The 13,918-nt window shown below is 44.7% G+C and overlaps 1 protein-coding gene across 2 annotated transcripts in view; it reads right to left on the bottom strand.

Moving 5' to 3' along the window:
* Window positions 1-1,057: 1,057 nt before the first annotated feature.
* LOC114595914 (prothrombin) overlaps window positions 1,058-13,918 on the bottom strand; it is a 34,221-nt gene continuing 21,360 nt past the window's right edge. For both annotated transcript variants that reach the window (XM_028726727.2, XM_077928716.1), the window contains 11 exons: window positions 13,333-13,383; window positions 11,717-11,822; window positions 10,578-10,714; window positions 9,433-9,738; window positions 8,480-8,590; window positions 6,786-6,912; window positions 6,330-6,497; window positions 5,070-5,243; window positions 3,154-3,332; window positions 1,976-2,046; window positions 1,058-1,332 (listed from right to left, as the gene is read on the bottom strand). In XM_028726727.2, coding sequence (XP_028582560.2) covers window positions 1,189-1,332; window positions 1,976-2,046; window positions 3,154-3,332; window positions 5,070-5,243; window positions 6,330-6,497; window positions 6,786-6,912; window positions 8,480-8,590; window positions 9,433-9,738; window positions 10,578-10,714; window positions 11,717-11,822; window positions 13,333-13,383 — 1,574 coding nt within the window. In that variant the 3' untranslated portion in view covers window positions 1,058-1,188. The remainder of the gene's footprint in view (window positions 1,333-1,975; window positions 2,047-3,153; window positions 3,333-5,069; window positions 5,244-6,329; window positions 6,498-6,785; window positions 6,913-8,479; window positions 8,591-9,432; window positions 9,739-10,577; window positions 10,715-11,716; window positions 11,823-13,332; window positions 13,384-13,918) is intronic.

A 13,918-nucleotide genomic window follows, 5' to 3' on the forward strand; every position in this document is an offset into this window, starting at 1 on the left:
AATGTTTCTACAGTATGTTTGAATAAATGTTACATTTTACTACTAAAATTCTCTGTACTCCCTCAGTCTTGGTGAACTACCTATGATAGGTACTCAAGGAGAACTAGCTCCTTTGCCTACCTGTGTCTGAAAGGACGACGTCTGATCAGCATTAGTATAAATAACAGGTTTTTTATGAATATAAACTATCTAAATGGCGTATGCACCATATCCTTATAGCACATTCGAAGCACATTCTTTCCTTCAAAGAATTCTGGGCAGTGTAGTTTATCGCTCCCAGATTTACAATTCTCAGCAATCCATAACAAATAGGGCCCAAAATTCTTTGAGGCGGGAAATTAAAGATATAGTATGTATGCAACCTTTGTCAATATTCATGGAATTTGACTAGTTTTCTCTATTGTATCTTTTAATGATGCCTCACTTAGAAATGGTTCCTGCTGTAGAAAAGGCTCAATTTAACAGCCGTGGCAATGGTGGGGTACATTTCTTTGCTTGCAGACACTACTGTTTTTTGTTTAATGGGATTGAATAAAACTGCATCCCACAGCAACTACATCAAAGAACACACAAGCTGCCCTTTGGTTTACTCCCATGAATATCATTGAGTGTTGCTTGTAGTTTCACTTTGAACTATATTTTTTGTATTGAAATTGCTGGAAGAAAACATACTTCAATCAAAATGTATCTGCTTTCTGCCCAGAACCCCAAAACCGATGAACTATAGGCAACTTCTTTTACTCTCTCCTTTTTGAAGGCAAAAATGCAGGCTAAGTGTACTCCCACCTTTGTTACTCTAAGATAAATAAGGCTACATAACTTACAACTTCTTACGCTAAAGCTGTAACCCTAGCCACACTTGAGGATTTCCCATTGTACATTGTGAGGCTTGATTCTAAAAGATCCTGCGTAGGGTTATCCTGCACAGCTATTTAACTTGCTCATTCAACCAGATACAGTACATTCACCTTAGTCACAGTTCTGCTTTGCTAACTTTTCAAGTAGTACCTGTACTGCTAAGTTCACTTTTTTGCAATTGACAAGAAAGGAGATTGAGTACTTGGTCCAGAACCTTTATTGAGGTTTGTGCCAAAATACGTTTCCTTCCTTAGGCTTTTAGTTACCTGTCATATTTGACCACTATACATACATCTCTAAATCACTGTGCAGGTGCTGAGCTTAAGTTCTTTAATGCCCATGTTTCTCAGTAACCTTTTGCAACCATTTCTTCAGGCGGAAGACGTGGGTGTAGAATCCATATTTGCCATCACGATCACAGCCTTCTCCCCATGAGACGATACCTGTCTGATACCACCGATTATCTGTTGGGTTCTAGAGAGAGGAGAGTGCAAGAGCACCAAGGAAGAGTCAGCATACTGGAGAAAAGCATATAGGTCAGATAAAGAGGGCAAGCAGCAGCAGTAGGACTCTATTTTTCAAGACTTTCAGAGCCCATACTTCTATGGTCCAGATCCAGGTATTTCTTACAGTGGAGCTTTATGAGTATCTTTTCTAAAAAGAAATCTCACCCTTAATCGCAAAGATGTGGGATGGGGGGGCTTGTTGCCCAACAATGCGTGTGAAGATTGACTTATCAATATAAATCGGATCCACAAGCTTGTTTCTATGTCGGGTGGAAAGCTCCCCCCCCCCTCCACAGAGGGTAGCATTCACTCAGAGCTGTAACGAGTGACCTGCTGACAGTGGGAGGGACTGAAGCCCATAGTGCGTAGGGCCAACCAGTCTCCATCCTGCCCAGCAGACTGCCAAATGACGAAGAGGTTTCTCTTGCCAGAGGTTGAAGTGATTGTTTTGCTTACTAGGCTCCCTGCATCCTTGCTGAAACATGAGCACTGTTCCTCTCTCATTGATCCAGTATTTTAAGCTCAGTGCCCACCAAAGAAGTCATGTAAGAGGCACCCTTTTGCTGCCACTTGAGATTGATGCATTACGTCACTTGGAGCATTACACATACCTTCATGACAAAAGGGCCTCCACTGTCGCCTTCGCAGGCGTCTCCTCTTTGAGAATCTTCAGGGCTGTACCCTAAACAACAAGAAAAGGCATTTGAGGTTGACAATAGTGAATTCAATCTCTTCTGTTTTCCTTTTGCTGCTTTTCACCTTCTGATACTTAATCTTTTAGAAATCAGTGCCTGTGTACTGCCTTCTCAAGCAACCAGAAATCTTTTCCCAGAAAGTGGGGATCAGCCCTTAGTTAACTAAAAATGGGATCTATCTCCATAAATTTCCCTGTTGCTTTCACTATTATTCCATTTATTGTCATTTCAGTATGAATTGGGATCAGACTGTGTGTTTCTGTACAGCAATGTGAGGTAAATCAGATATGCTAGGGGACCCAGTTATGGATCTCTGCGGCCTGTTTTCATCACTCCATGTATTTGCTTCACCATGTTTGTATCTGCCTCTCGTGTACAGGATACAAGCAAATACCTGCTAAATGTGTGAAGCACTCCTGTCTCACCACTTGAGCTTCAGCCTACTTTGTGTTTCTTCTCAGCTGAGCTTTGTCAAAGGCACAGCCTGCTGTCTAGCCTGGATTTTCATCACACTGCCCACACAAATATATTATTTCCTCTCCCCCTCCAGGCTGGGAGTTCCTGGCCTGTTGCAATTTTGCTCGGGGCCTGGTGCTAGCTTGGCCAAGTTTCTCACCTGACTGGTGGTGCTTTTCTTAGCATTAAATTAGAGGACATCATGTAGGCTTATGGGTCTTCCTATTTTGTGCAGCAGCTTCACTCGCAGCTTCACTCGGGAAACAGTACTAGCCAGACCAAAGGGAAATATCCCTCCCTTAGACACAGCTGGAGGCCACTGAGGTATTGCCCAGTTTGTGACGGGAGGCCACTTGTCAAGATTCTCCAGTCTGGGAGTCCAGATTGTCACCAGCCAAGAGGATTGGGGGTAGGAGTATTTATATGGCGAAGAAGAGTTCCGGCTGTCTTACAGTGGTAATCATCTCTCATCCCAGTTCAGATTGGCTCATACTCTCCTTCCCTTGAAACATGTGGCTTGGCTCACTTCCAGCTGAAATCGTTAGCTTTTCCTTCAGTATTCCCAACCACACAGATACATAACCTCACCAGTTTCTCCCTCAGTTGAAAGAACATTTCAGATGCTAAAGAAAACGTACCTGCACAGAACATGTTGTCTGTGACTCTAATCTTGGTGGATGCCTTGCAAGTTTCTCTTGGCACAATAGGGAGGTTCACCTGCTGTAGTATGCCTGGCAGAGGTGACCTGCCAGCGGTCCATGTCTCCTGTAGGTTTCCCCAACCAGTCACACGCCCTTTGTATCCCGTTAGCATCAGGCTACAGAACAAAAAACAACACAAACCCCAGTAGCTTAAAATCATTTGGGTTGAAATTAGTAGGCAAAACATCTTTCCTTTTGTTATATATATGTAATGGTTTGTCTTAATCCTAATTACGCTGCTCCAAACAAAAAACTGGTGTCTCTTGTGTGCGCTGAATTCTTCAGCAGAGACTAGGGTGCTACAGGAAGGAAGGCACCCATGGTGAAGTCCTCTGTAGGTATCTACAGCATGTAGGGAAGGAAGCAAGGCTAGACTCCAGCAATACAATGACAAGTTACATCAAACAGGATGTTTCCATTTTGCTCTTTGCAAAATCCCGAGTTTTCCAGACTGGCTGTGCTCTCATCGTTTTTCTGCAACTGTGGGAATAGAAACATTCCTTAAACACACACTGTCTGTCTCACGTGTGCATGACCCCTGGCCTACAAGGTCCAATGGCTGTGGATGTACAATCCACGTGTACTTTACTCTGCATTCGGCCTCTTTTGCACACAGCTGCCACATGCGCATTCTATTAGGCAAGAAGAACAAACACCATCCCTACCAGTAAATCCATCATTTGTCTTAAGGTTCAGATCTTCCACCCCAGGTCTGCACATGGGGCTCCTTTTGCAATCAGTACTTTGGACTAGGTACTCATGTTTAAGATCCGTCTAAACTTAGGCTCCCTATTCATTTTGTACTCTTTGCCCATCTCTACTTTTTAATTCAGTGCAAATGGCTGGGAAGTGTGTGTCTAGCCAGCTTCCTAAAATCCTTCTGCTAGGATATCAAGTGTTCTACCCATTCTCTTTAGGCAACCCACCTTCTGTTGCAGGTAACTCCCTTCAGGAAACAGAACCCTTAAAGCAGCGGTGGGGGAAGCTTTTCAGCTTGAGGACCACATACCAATGACTGGTGGAACCAGAGGCCAAAGTAGATAAAGCAATTGAGTTGTAACCTTCTGCACACTTAAAATGGAAGTAAGCCAAAGTGGGACTTATTTAAAGTTACTTTTAAGCTCTCAATATCATGTAGGTTAGCTACACCCTACCCTTTTCTAACATTTATATTGCATGCTGTTTTCTAATAAAGAACCTATTGAAGCTACTGCTACTACTGGGAAAATATGAATGGTTGTGTCCTATATATAAGAGCTCCAGCTTTATTTGTCTGCCTTATTCAGTTCATGGCAACCAGGGCCTGTCCAAGAAATTTTGCTGCCTGAGGCAAAGAACCAAATGGTGTCCCAAGTACAAAACCTGACTGGACTAGTCTTTGGATCTTACTTCAGCAATGGCAACAGGACAGGGTCCTCTACCATGTCTGAGGATGGCAGGCTAGCTCAGAAGATGCAGGGCAGCTTGTGTGGTAAACAAATATCTTGTTGCTGCTCCCTACCACCCAGCATCCACTGCCTCAGTCTGCCTAATAGCAGGACCAGCCCTGGTGGCAACTTGCATCCTGCTAGTGAAGACTACCCACCTTCAGTGGAAGGCAGAAAGGGATTCATTAGTCAATCCCAAGGTTGCCTTTTCCCAAGGTTGCTGCCATTCCAGATTTTATCAGTGGTAAGACTGGGAAGATGTATGTTTGAGGACACTCACAACCTACTTAGGTGATGACACAATGTCTGGATGGGCCAACTGTCCCCCTCACCAAAGGTTTACAAACCACTGACTTAACTTGACAGGTTCCCTATCATTTTGAATGGGGCTGCTCCCATTACAACCATCACGTTCTGTCTCCTTACCTTTGAACAATCTCTTTAGTGGGTAAACAGACTGGATGTATATAGTTGCTGAACTCAACGGGCTTCTTCAGTAGTAACAGTGCAATGTCCCGGTCTAGATTCTCCTTCCAATTGTACTTGGGGTGAATGATGACTTTCTCTATCAACATAATTTTCTCCATGGTCCTCTCATAGCTGAAACATTTCCCAAAAAAAGAGAGAGAAACAATTGACATATTTAAATACTGTCATCAAGATGCCTTCAACTTGACTACAGTTTACAATAAGACCAAGTCAAGTGGATGGTGAAATAGGACTTCTGGAGGCTCTTTAATTGTGGCAAAGGAAAAAAATACAAGTTGTATGTTCAGGTAATGTGTCTCCATGGGAACTAATTGCTAGGGAATTACCGTACTTTTTGATACAAGAACACTCTGGGATGTACTGGATAGGAATGAAAGATAATAGAAGTGGGGTCATAAGCATAACTCCCTCCCCTAAGCAAGAATGATGTAATCTAGGTCTGTATTTTTTTCTGGGCAAGGGAATGAAGAAGCCTGCAGTTTTCAGTGTGGCAGAAAGAGGTGACTTTATGATCTATTCAAGTTCAGAGAAATTGCCTTCATTAGAGTTACCTCTCTCTGGAGGTCAGGCAATCAAACTGGCTTTCTGTTAGTGTGTTTTCCCTAAATCTCTGATCAATCTATATATTTATCAATAAACTTTAAAAACGCCATAACCTTCCAGAGACTTCTATAAAAAGGAAACCAAAGCCGAATAAATGCTAAGCCCCTGGGACTTCTGGCCATTTGGCATAGTGGGGCAAGCCTAAGAATTATATATAAAATGTGCATACTTCGAATTTAGTGTGGATGCATGACACCTTGGATCCTGGAAGATTTCCCTTGACACCAAGAAGCATGGTTAGTGTTCTGCATGCCCAGAATCAATTCTGACTAAACCTCAGGAAGAACTTTCTGATGGCAAGAGCTGTTTGACAGTGGAACAGACTCCCACAAGAGGAGGTGGACTCTTTCCCTGGAGGTTTTTAAGCAGAGGTTGGATGGCCATCTGTCACAGATGCTGAGATTCCTGCGTTGCAGGGGGTTGAACTAGATGACCCTCAAGGTCCCTTCCAACTCTACAATTCTAGGATTTTTGTCTGTGTCCCCAAATGGTTTCCCTTTTCCCACATAGAAAAGAGGCATTTATATAGAGCTCTGATGGCCTATGGTCAGTATGTAATTTGAAAGATTTATAATTTCCTTTCCAATCTCTTACACCTTCCGGTCGTGTTTGCCAATCCGTACAATGATGTCGTCTTTAGTGAAATTCTTATCCCAAGGTGGGTAGAAGATGCAATGGGCAGCAGTTAGGATCCAGCGATTACTGATGAGACTGGCTCCACATAGCAGCTCCTGGGGGCTCTTCCTGAACAGCATCACTTGCCTAGAACAAAATAGGCAGGGAAAGAGAGGCAAGGCTCAGCGTCTTAGCCGAAATAGCACATGACCAGAGCACAGGCTGCAGAGAACAAAACAGACTAGCATCTTTCTACTGCACTGACAGGCCATTCTTGTGCTTCAAAGGAAGAATGAGGCAGAAACACAAATTGCAAAAGTCTCTTCCTAGGGTTGCTTGGTGCCATTTACGGAGTTCCGAAAGGTCACCCATCCATGCAAAAGAGTAGACAGGCATGGGAAAGGAACATAAGCAAACCTCAGTTATGATGCTTACCACGGGGAACTTCCTTTTTCAGCATCGGATCCCTTCACAATTCGGCCTGCCAGATAGGAGTCCAGCAGCTCCTGCTCAGTCTTATCAGATACCTGCAGCTTCTCAAACAGAGGACGGGAACCACAGTCTGGAAATACAGATCCATTCTTCTGTAACTACCCAGTTCTCAAATATGAACATATCTTTCATAAGCTAGCATTTCTGCTACAAGAAGATAATAATTGGTGGTGACTAAGACATTGACCCGGAGCTGGAATTTTATCTCATCTTGTTGGAAAGGTGAATAATGGGAGTTGATTTGGAGCATAGGTTCAGTCCCGGACAGTCTATATAAAATGCTGTTTTTATTCCTTTCAAAAGGTTTACATGAGTGCCAGCTAAATTATCGGACTTATGCTATTCCACCCTTAAGTTAAGGGATGCTGAGAAACTCTGGCTGGATGGGACCATGTCTGAATGGATGGGAAGCGCATCCCCTTGTAGCCCACCTCCTGAACGTTCTGGGGGGTCTTCTGGTTAGATGCTTCTGTTATAGCTCTGATCTCGCTGGGGAATGGACAGGGTCATCAACAGTATCACCCCTAAGTGCCCACTCTGGCACTGCGGAGCCTGAAACACACTTGGTTCTCCAGTGAGCTTTGGACAATGAAGCAGGTCATGTGACTGCAACAGTACAAGTGGCATCTTGCACCAAGGCCAACCAAGTACAGGTCAGAGCATGTGACACCACTGTGTCCTTGGGTAGCCATTTGGCAGAGGTGGTTTTTTTTTTTTTTTTTTTTGAGCTAGTGAATGTTGGCTGCTATTATTTAGTTAATTAGTTAGTTAGTTAGTTAGTTAGTTAGTTAGTATACCGTCCTTCGTTCACAACATAAAAATACAAAATGAGAACACAAAATACATAATAAAACAAACAAACCAATAAGCCCCCTCCCACAAAAACACTTAAAAGGATATAGGATGTTAATCAGCCATAGGCCTGGTTGAAAAGGAATGTTTTCGCCTGGCATCTAAAGGTGTACAAGGAAGGCTGTGAGTGCTTGGAAAGTTTCTGATCAATTAAAAAGGTGCCACTGATTATATGAGGGGGGATATATTCCTAATACCCCCTCCTACACACTGTGGTTAGCAGCCACTGTCTGAAAAGAGACATTTCCCTCCCCCCATTCACTCAAGAGGAATTGCCTCTTCAAAAATGATAGTCTGCTTCTTGCTTCAGCAGAACCGGGTTGAGCCATTCTCAGGCAGTGTGTGCTTGAGAAGCAGCAGGCACTGAATTGACATCAGGTTCTTTCATCAGACGGCATCTCCCTCACCGAGGCAAGTCAGGGCCACAGGAGAAATGGGATTTCATCAGGTCCAACCCATGCCATAATTTTCCAAAAATGAGATAAACAAGAACATTCACACCAACTAGGAAAAAAATTAGCCTGAGGAGAGTTTGGAGAGCTAACCGCTAACCGCTGCTTCAATGAAGGCAGGAAAGCAAACTGGATTCTACAAGAGCCTGCTTGCTTTTCTGCCTTTGACCACAAGGTGGAGCCGGAATCGGCAAGAAGAGAAACCATTCCAGCCCCTGTGCCAATACAGTATTAAAAAAGGGTCCGATAATTCAGCAATGTGTTGTACGAAGAAGCTGTGGCTTAATTAATCGTGATTTTTTATTTCTTTTGACTTTATCTTGGCCCTCTCACCTGCTTCACCTTGACCAAACGTCTTAGGATCAAAGAAGGTTTTGTGTTCTTGGACAGTAGTCCGGCCTGCTCTTTGCTCATCCTCATAATCGAAATCATCCACAAAACTTTCTGAAAGAGAAGACCAGGGTGGAGAAGGACTTAATTCACAGAAGAGTCAGTCTCCTCATTCCTGCTAAATCTACTTTCTACAATGGCCAGATACAAGCAGGGGCAGCGGGCTATCTTCAGGATACTTCTGCACTTTCAAAAGTTATGTGTGGGGGGGGGGGGGGGTTCAGCAGGTGTTGACTGTATGGCCATCTCCTGTTCTACAACAGGGGTAGGCAGAATAAAGATTGGGATCTGTGGGGGGGTCTTGGGGTGATTCGCAATCTCACTCCCAGTTGTCTAACAATAGCAATAACTTAAGCTTCCCATGCCATGTTCTAAAAGGATGAAAAAGAGTGATTGGGTGAAAACCCAGAGCAGGTTTTGGGTTCTGTTTACTGATCACGACTTCCTGGGCTCAGCATGCGTTCTTAGCATATGTCTGCCTGGCTGGGACATTATTTTGCACTTGGCTCTGGCTGGTGGACCTCAGGGTTCAAACACACACACACACACACACACACACACACACACACACACACACATGCGCTGGTAGATCCTGCAAGCCTGCAATCTGCCCATCGCAGCTCTACATAACCATTAAAAGGCACAAGAGCCCTGCCTTCTGTTCTTCCTGGCCACCCTATCTACTTCCTACCTGCAGGCCACCAGAGAAAGCGATTAAGTTAGTGGAAGCCCATCAAATCCACGTGAAGCTTTCAACACGTGCACACCAATACCAACATGCATACATGACTCCCAGCATGCATCTGGCTCTTCCACATAAACCATCCTCCAGTCTCATCTTAAGAAACTCCTCTTTACCACAAAAAGCAAAGGCCCGTCTCTTTCAGGCTCCTTACCGCAGTAGTTCAAGTCACAATAGTCAAAGGTCACGTTAGGACGGTTGATGTAGCACCAGACGCCTTCGTCGTCCTCATCAGGGTTGCGGCAATAATTCTGCACCAGGTTAGGGTTGCCATGGAAGGGTTTCCCGTGGCTCATCGCTCTTGCTTGTTCTGAGGCCCATGGCAAGCACTGGGCCCCGGAAAGGGTGACGGAGAGGGTCCCCGTATACTGCAGCCCCTTGTTCGGCACACAAGGCCCTTGCTTCTTCTGCTCTTGCCCTGGGGTCCTTGGGGAAATTGGAACCGAGGTTCGGTTCTCACCTGAAAAACGAGGAGCAAGGGAACCATGACCATCGTTTTGTTTAAGATGTTCTCCTTAACCGTATCTAAAGTGGTTTTAGAAGGGAAGCTGTGCACATATGCCTGGAATTGAAAGGAGGGACCTAATCAAACTCTATTTCAGACATCTTTAGGCAGCCCTGTTTAAGGAAGTTTTTAATGTTGGATGTTTTATCATGCTGGGAGCCGCCCAGAGTGGTTCGGTGTCAGGGACTGTGCTGAGGAAGGCTGCACTAAGGAGGAATGGTGGGAGCCTCCCCCTCCCCCTGCTCCTGGATCTCCCCAGGAACAGGAGGAGAGTATAGATTTGGAACAGTGGTTTGCAGAGGGACATAGTTCAGAAGGCAGAAGCTGGGAAATACTGGATGGGGAACAGCTAGGAGAGGAAACACTGAAAGAGAGAGAGTTAACAGACTCCCTTTCACTGGAAAGCGTCCATCCACTCAGCCCAAGGTCAAGGAGAGCAGATAAGGTGGCTGCTCAGAAAGCACAGTGGTTGCAAGATCAGGTTGCGAGATGCGTTGACGTGGGTGACTGGGGGGAAGTGGGTAGAACCCTTAATTGGGAGCACCTTATTTCCTGGAAATGGATTCTTTGTTCTCTCACTGTGATCATTAAAAATTATAACTGGCTAGCGACTCCTTTCGCTTTGTTCTGCTTATCTACTGCCAAAGGGGGGGAGGGGGAAGCTGTGTCCCTGAAGCCTGACACTGGGGAAACCCAGCCAGGTGGGCAGAGTATAAATAATAAATTATTATTGTTACCACTACTACTACTTTTACTATTATTATTCTACCTGGAGCATCAGCACTGAGACTCACCACACACAGGTACAGCACACTCTTCTGCGCGCACGACTGGGTTTCGGGTGTAGCACCAGGGACCCCTTGTGTTGTTGTTTGGATTCCTACAGTAGTTTTCAGTGAGGTTGGCACCTGGATGGCTTGTCGTGTTGAAGCTAAAAGAAAGCACGATACATTAGAGCGATACAGGGAAACAGAAGATCCCTCCTCTTATAGTTGGGCTTGCAGTAAGGGAACTCTGGATCTTGCGTCCAAAAGGACTGCACTGCAGTTTATGGCATGTTCTACATGAAAAGCACTCCCTCGGAAGAAGAAAAAGAGTTGAAGCTCAGACACAGAGAGTCACGTACAGCAATCACATGTCTGCATTTCACTGTGCACGTCCATCAAGAACAGCTATGACTGGCTATGGCTTCCCGCCCAGCATGTGCACACCGCATGTTCATGTACACCAAAATGCACATATGCGTGTGCACAGATTTCAGATTCCACCCCCCCTTCCCCTGATGCAATTGGCTGGGCATGTCCTCCATTGGCTATCTTGCAGCTCACGGCTATTGGGAAGGGCCGCTGTGCTTATCTGAAGACATTCAAGCTTTTACTCAATTGTCCCTGTCGTCCGCATTGTTTTCATTCCCCTCAAACCACATTGCTTACAATTCCCCCTACCAAGGGTAACTGAGGATAACACTTCATGCATTTGATGACGTGGATGCTAGTCTTTGAAAGTTTTGTTTACGTGGTTAACTCAGTGATTCTCAAAGCTTTCATCTCCTTTCCTCAATAATTTATCTTCCCAGGAACTGCCATAGAAATCCTACATATTTCAAAGGTGTTTTTTTTTGGGGGGGGGAGGTTTCACATTTATTGTCATGCTACTCGCGCCTGCAGATCCCCCCTTTCCCTAGAGCACACCAATATTCCCCTGTACAATACTCCCTTGCACTTTGTGCTTCCAGTTAAAACCCAAGATGCACAAGATTCAATGGGCAGGCGACTGGATCCTTATTCTCTGCTCAGTCTCTCCACCCAGTGTTGTGTGAAGGCAAGTGGAAGTCAGGCTTGAGTTGCCTCGAGTTCAGAGGCTGGCCCTGCAAGCAAAGGGTGGCACAGAAATGTTTTTTTTCCCAAACAAACAAACAAGCAAGCAAACTTACTCAGGCTTATGAGGAAATTTGCTTGACCAGTACTGGCATTCAATTCCTGACTTGGTGAACGAAATGGATCCCCTATAATTCTGCCCCGCATCTTTGACACAGTCACCTGTTGGAATAAAAAATACAGGATGCAGTGAAATGGAACAGCCAGCAGCATATTCAGAGAGTCAAGCCATCTCAGTGGCTTGGATGTAGGCTGATACACACAACAAGCGCTAGTTCAGAGGTGCTTCTATGTCCCCTGGTTTAGCTACACTTGATTGCTCTACACTTCAGAAGGGGCAGCTGAATCTGGGAACTGACTCCATTGAAAAGCATTGTATTTAAAGTGTCAGTAGAAAGAACACAGAGAAAACAGTGTGCTTGAAAATACATGTTCTATCAGTGGTGAGAGTTTGGGATAGAACATTCATATAGGCAATAGTTCATTCATCAAGACACATTTGGCACCCAAGCGAAACACAGGCCTTTATATTCTTGTATTTATATTTGTTTATATATTTTTAGGTCACCTTTCAGGGTACAACTCCTTCTGAAGATTATATCAACATGGAAAACCATTGAACTATGTTCAATATACAACATTTGCTCCTAGGCTGCCCTTGGTGTTGAAAATAAAATGAAGAAAGTGCTGGGCAATTTTTATTTTGTTTACATTTTTCTATTTCATATGGGGAGGAGGGCTGGATCCATGCTATACTCTGGAACAGCTAAGATGCCCCACAGACTTAGAAGGACCCCAACTAACTTCTTAGGCCAGCGCAAGGATTTCCATGTGCACAGTGGAGCATCCCCTCTTCTCCTTTCCCCACCCTCCTCAAATCCCCCCTCCCTAAATTGTTCTGGAAGGATGGGGGAAACCCCAGAACAGGTTCAGGAGTGGGGTGGAGAGAGGCGAGGAAGGGAAAGATATATAGAATAAACAGGAATCCTTATACTGGTGGAATTGGTCAGATATCCCTGCAATGGGTTTGTTACAGACTATAATAATGTTACGCATTTATTATATTTGCTAATTGGTTTTCTTAACAGATAACCCAAAGTGATATTTGGGCACATCACACATTGCAGGAGACAAACATGATTTTGTTTTTAGAGATACGCATGTGCAGCAAGGAACCAGGCTCTGGCTTCATCTCTTTTATACTACATTTGAGAATTTCAAAACCCATCCTGTCTCTGTCTCTCTCACAAGTACAGTATTGGTAGTGTCTACATTAGGCATCAGGTCTCCCCCATGCCCCCCTCTGCCACCAGCTGCCCTATGGGCAAGAATCCTGATGACTTGTTCTATCTTCATATTGTTTATTGTGAAGTTATGAGTGTAGTTCAATGTTCCTTTAAGACACCTTGCAAGGATTTGTATCCTGAAAGCGGGGGGTGCAAGTAGCTGCAATGCATATAATAAATGGTATATAAATCATGCACATCTGCTAAAATGTGATTTGCAGCAGTGTCCCTCTGCGAGTTTAGGAAAGAGACAGGGACTCTCCTGAGAGGAATGCTTCTCAGTGATCTTGCCTTATTTAGAATTTGCCTCCAGTCTCTTCAGAGAAAGCAGATTCCTTGCACTCACCATCACCAGGGCATCACAGATTCACTGTTAAGCTGCTTACCTTTCAGGCACTCATCAAGAGCTGCTCTGGGCTGCTTCTGAGACTTACATACTGGGGAGAGAATAATACAATTCAGCTTAAAGGGATCTTCAGCACATAAGAACAGCTCAACAGGATTGACCATGGGAAGCTTGCAAGTGGGACTGAATGCAACAGCTCTCTTTGCACTTGTGATTTCCAGCAACTGGTACTCAGAGGCATGCTGCCTCTCTGATACTGAGAGCAGCACACAGCCATTGGGAGATAGGAAAGCAACTCTCATTTTCTGGCTCCAAAAGCCCCCAAGGGGTGAAATCCAACTGTGCCTGTCTGCCAGTGTAATTGACTTCCCGTTTGTGCAGCAGGAGATCTCCTTCCTCTCTTCGCCACTCCCAATCCCACAAATCTGCTGTGGAGGATTAGGAGACCACCCCCAGCAGATTTATGGGGGCTTCAGGGGAAAAGAGAAGCAAAAATTCCCATTGCACAGATGTCACGTGACACTGGATTCCACCCAAACATTGGGCAAGGATGAATTAGGAGAAGTTTCTGTTTCTCCATTTTTAAAACAGATGAACGGTCCAGCCTTGCCAGTAAGAAACCTTTG

Source organism: Podarcis muralis, chromosome 1 (assembly GCF_964188315.1).
Source record: "Podarcis muralis chromosome 1, rPodMur119.hap1.1, whole genome shotgun sequence".
NCBI lineage: Eukaryota > Metazoa > Chordata > Lepidosauria > Squamata > Lacertidae > Podarcis > Podarcis muralis.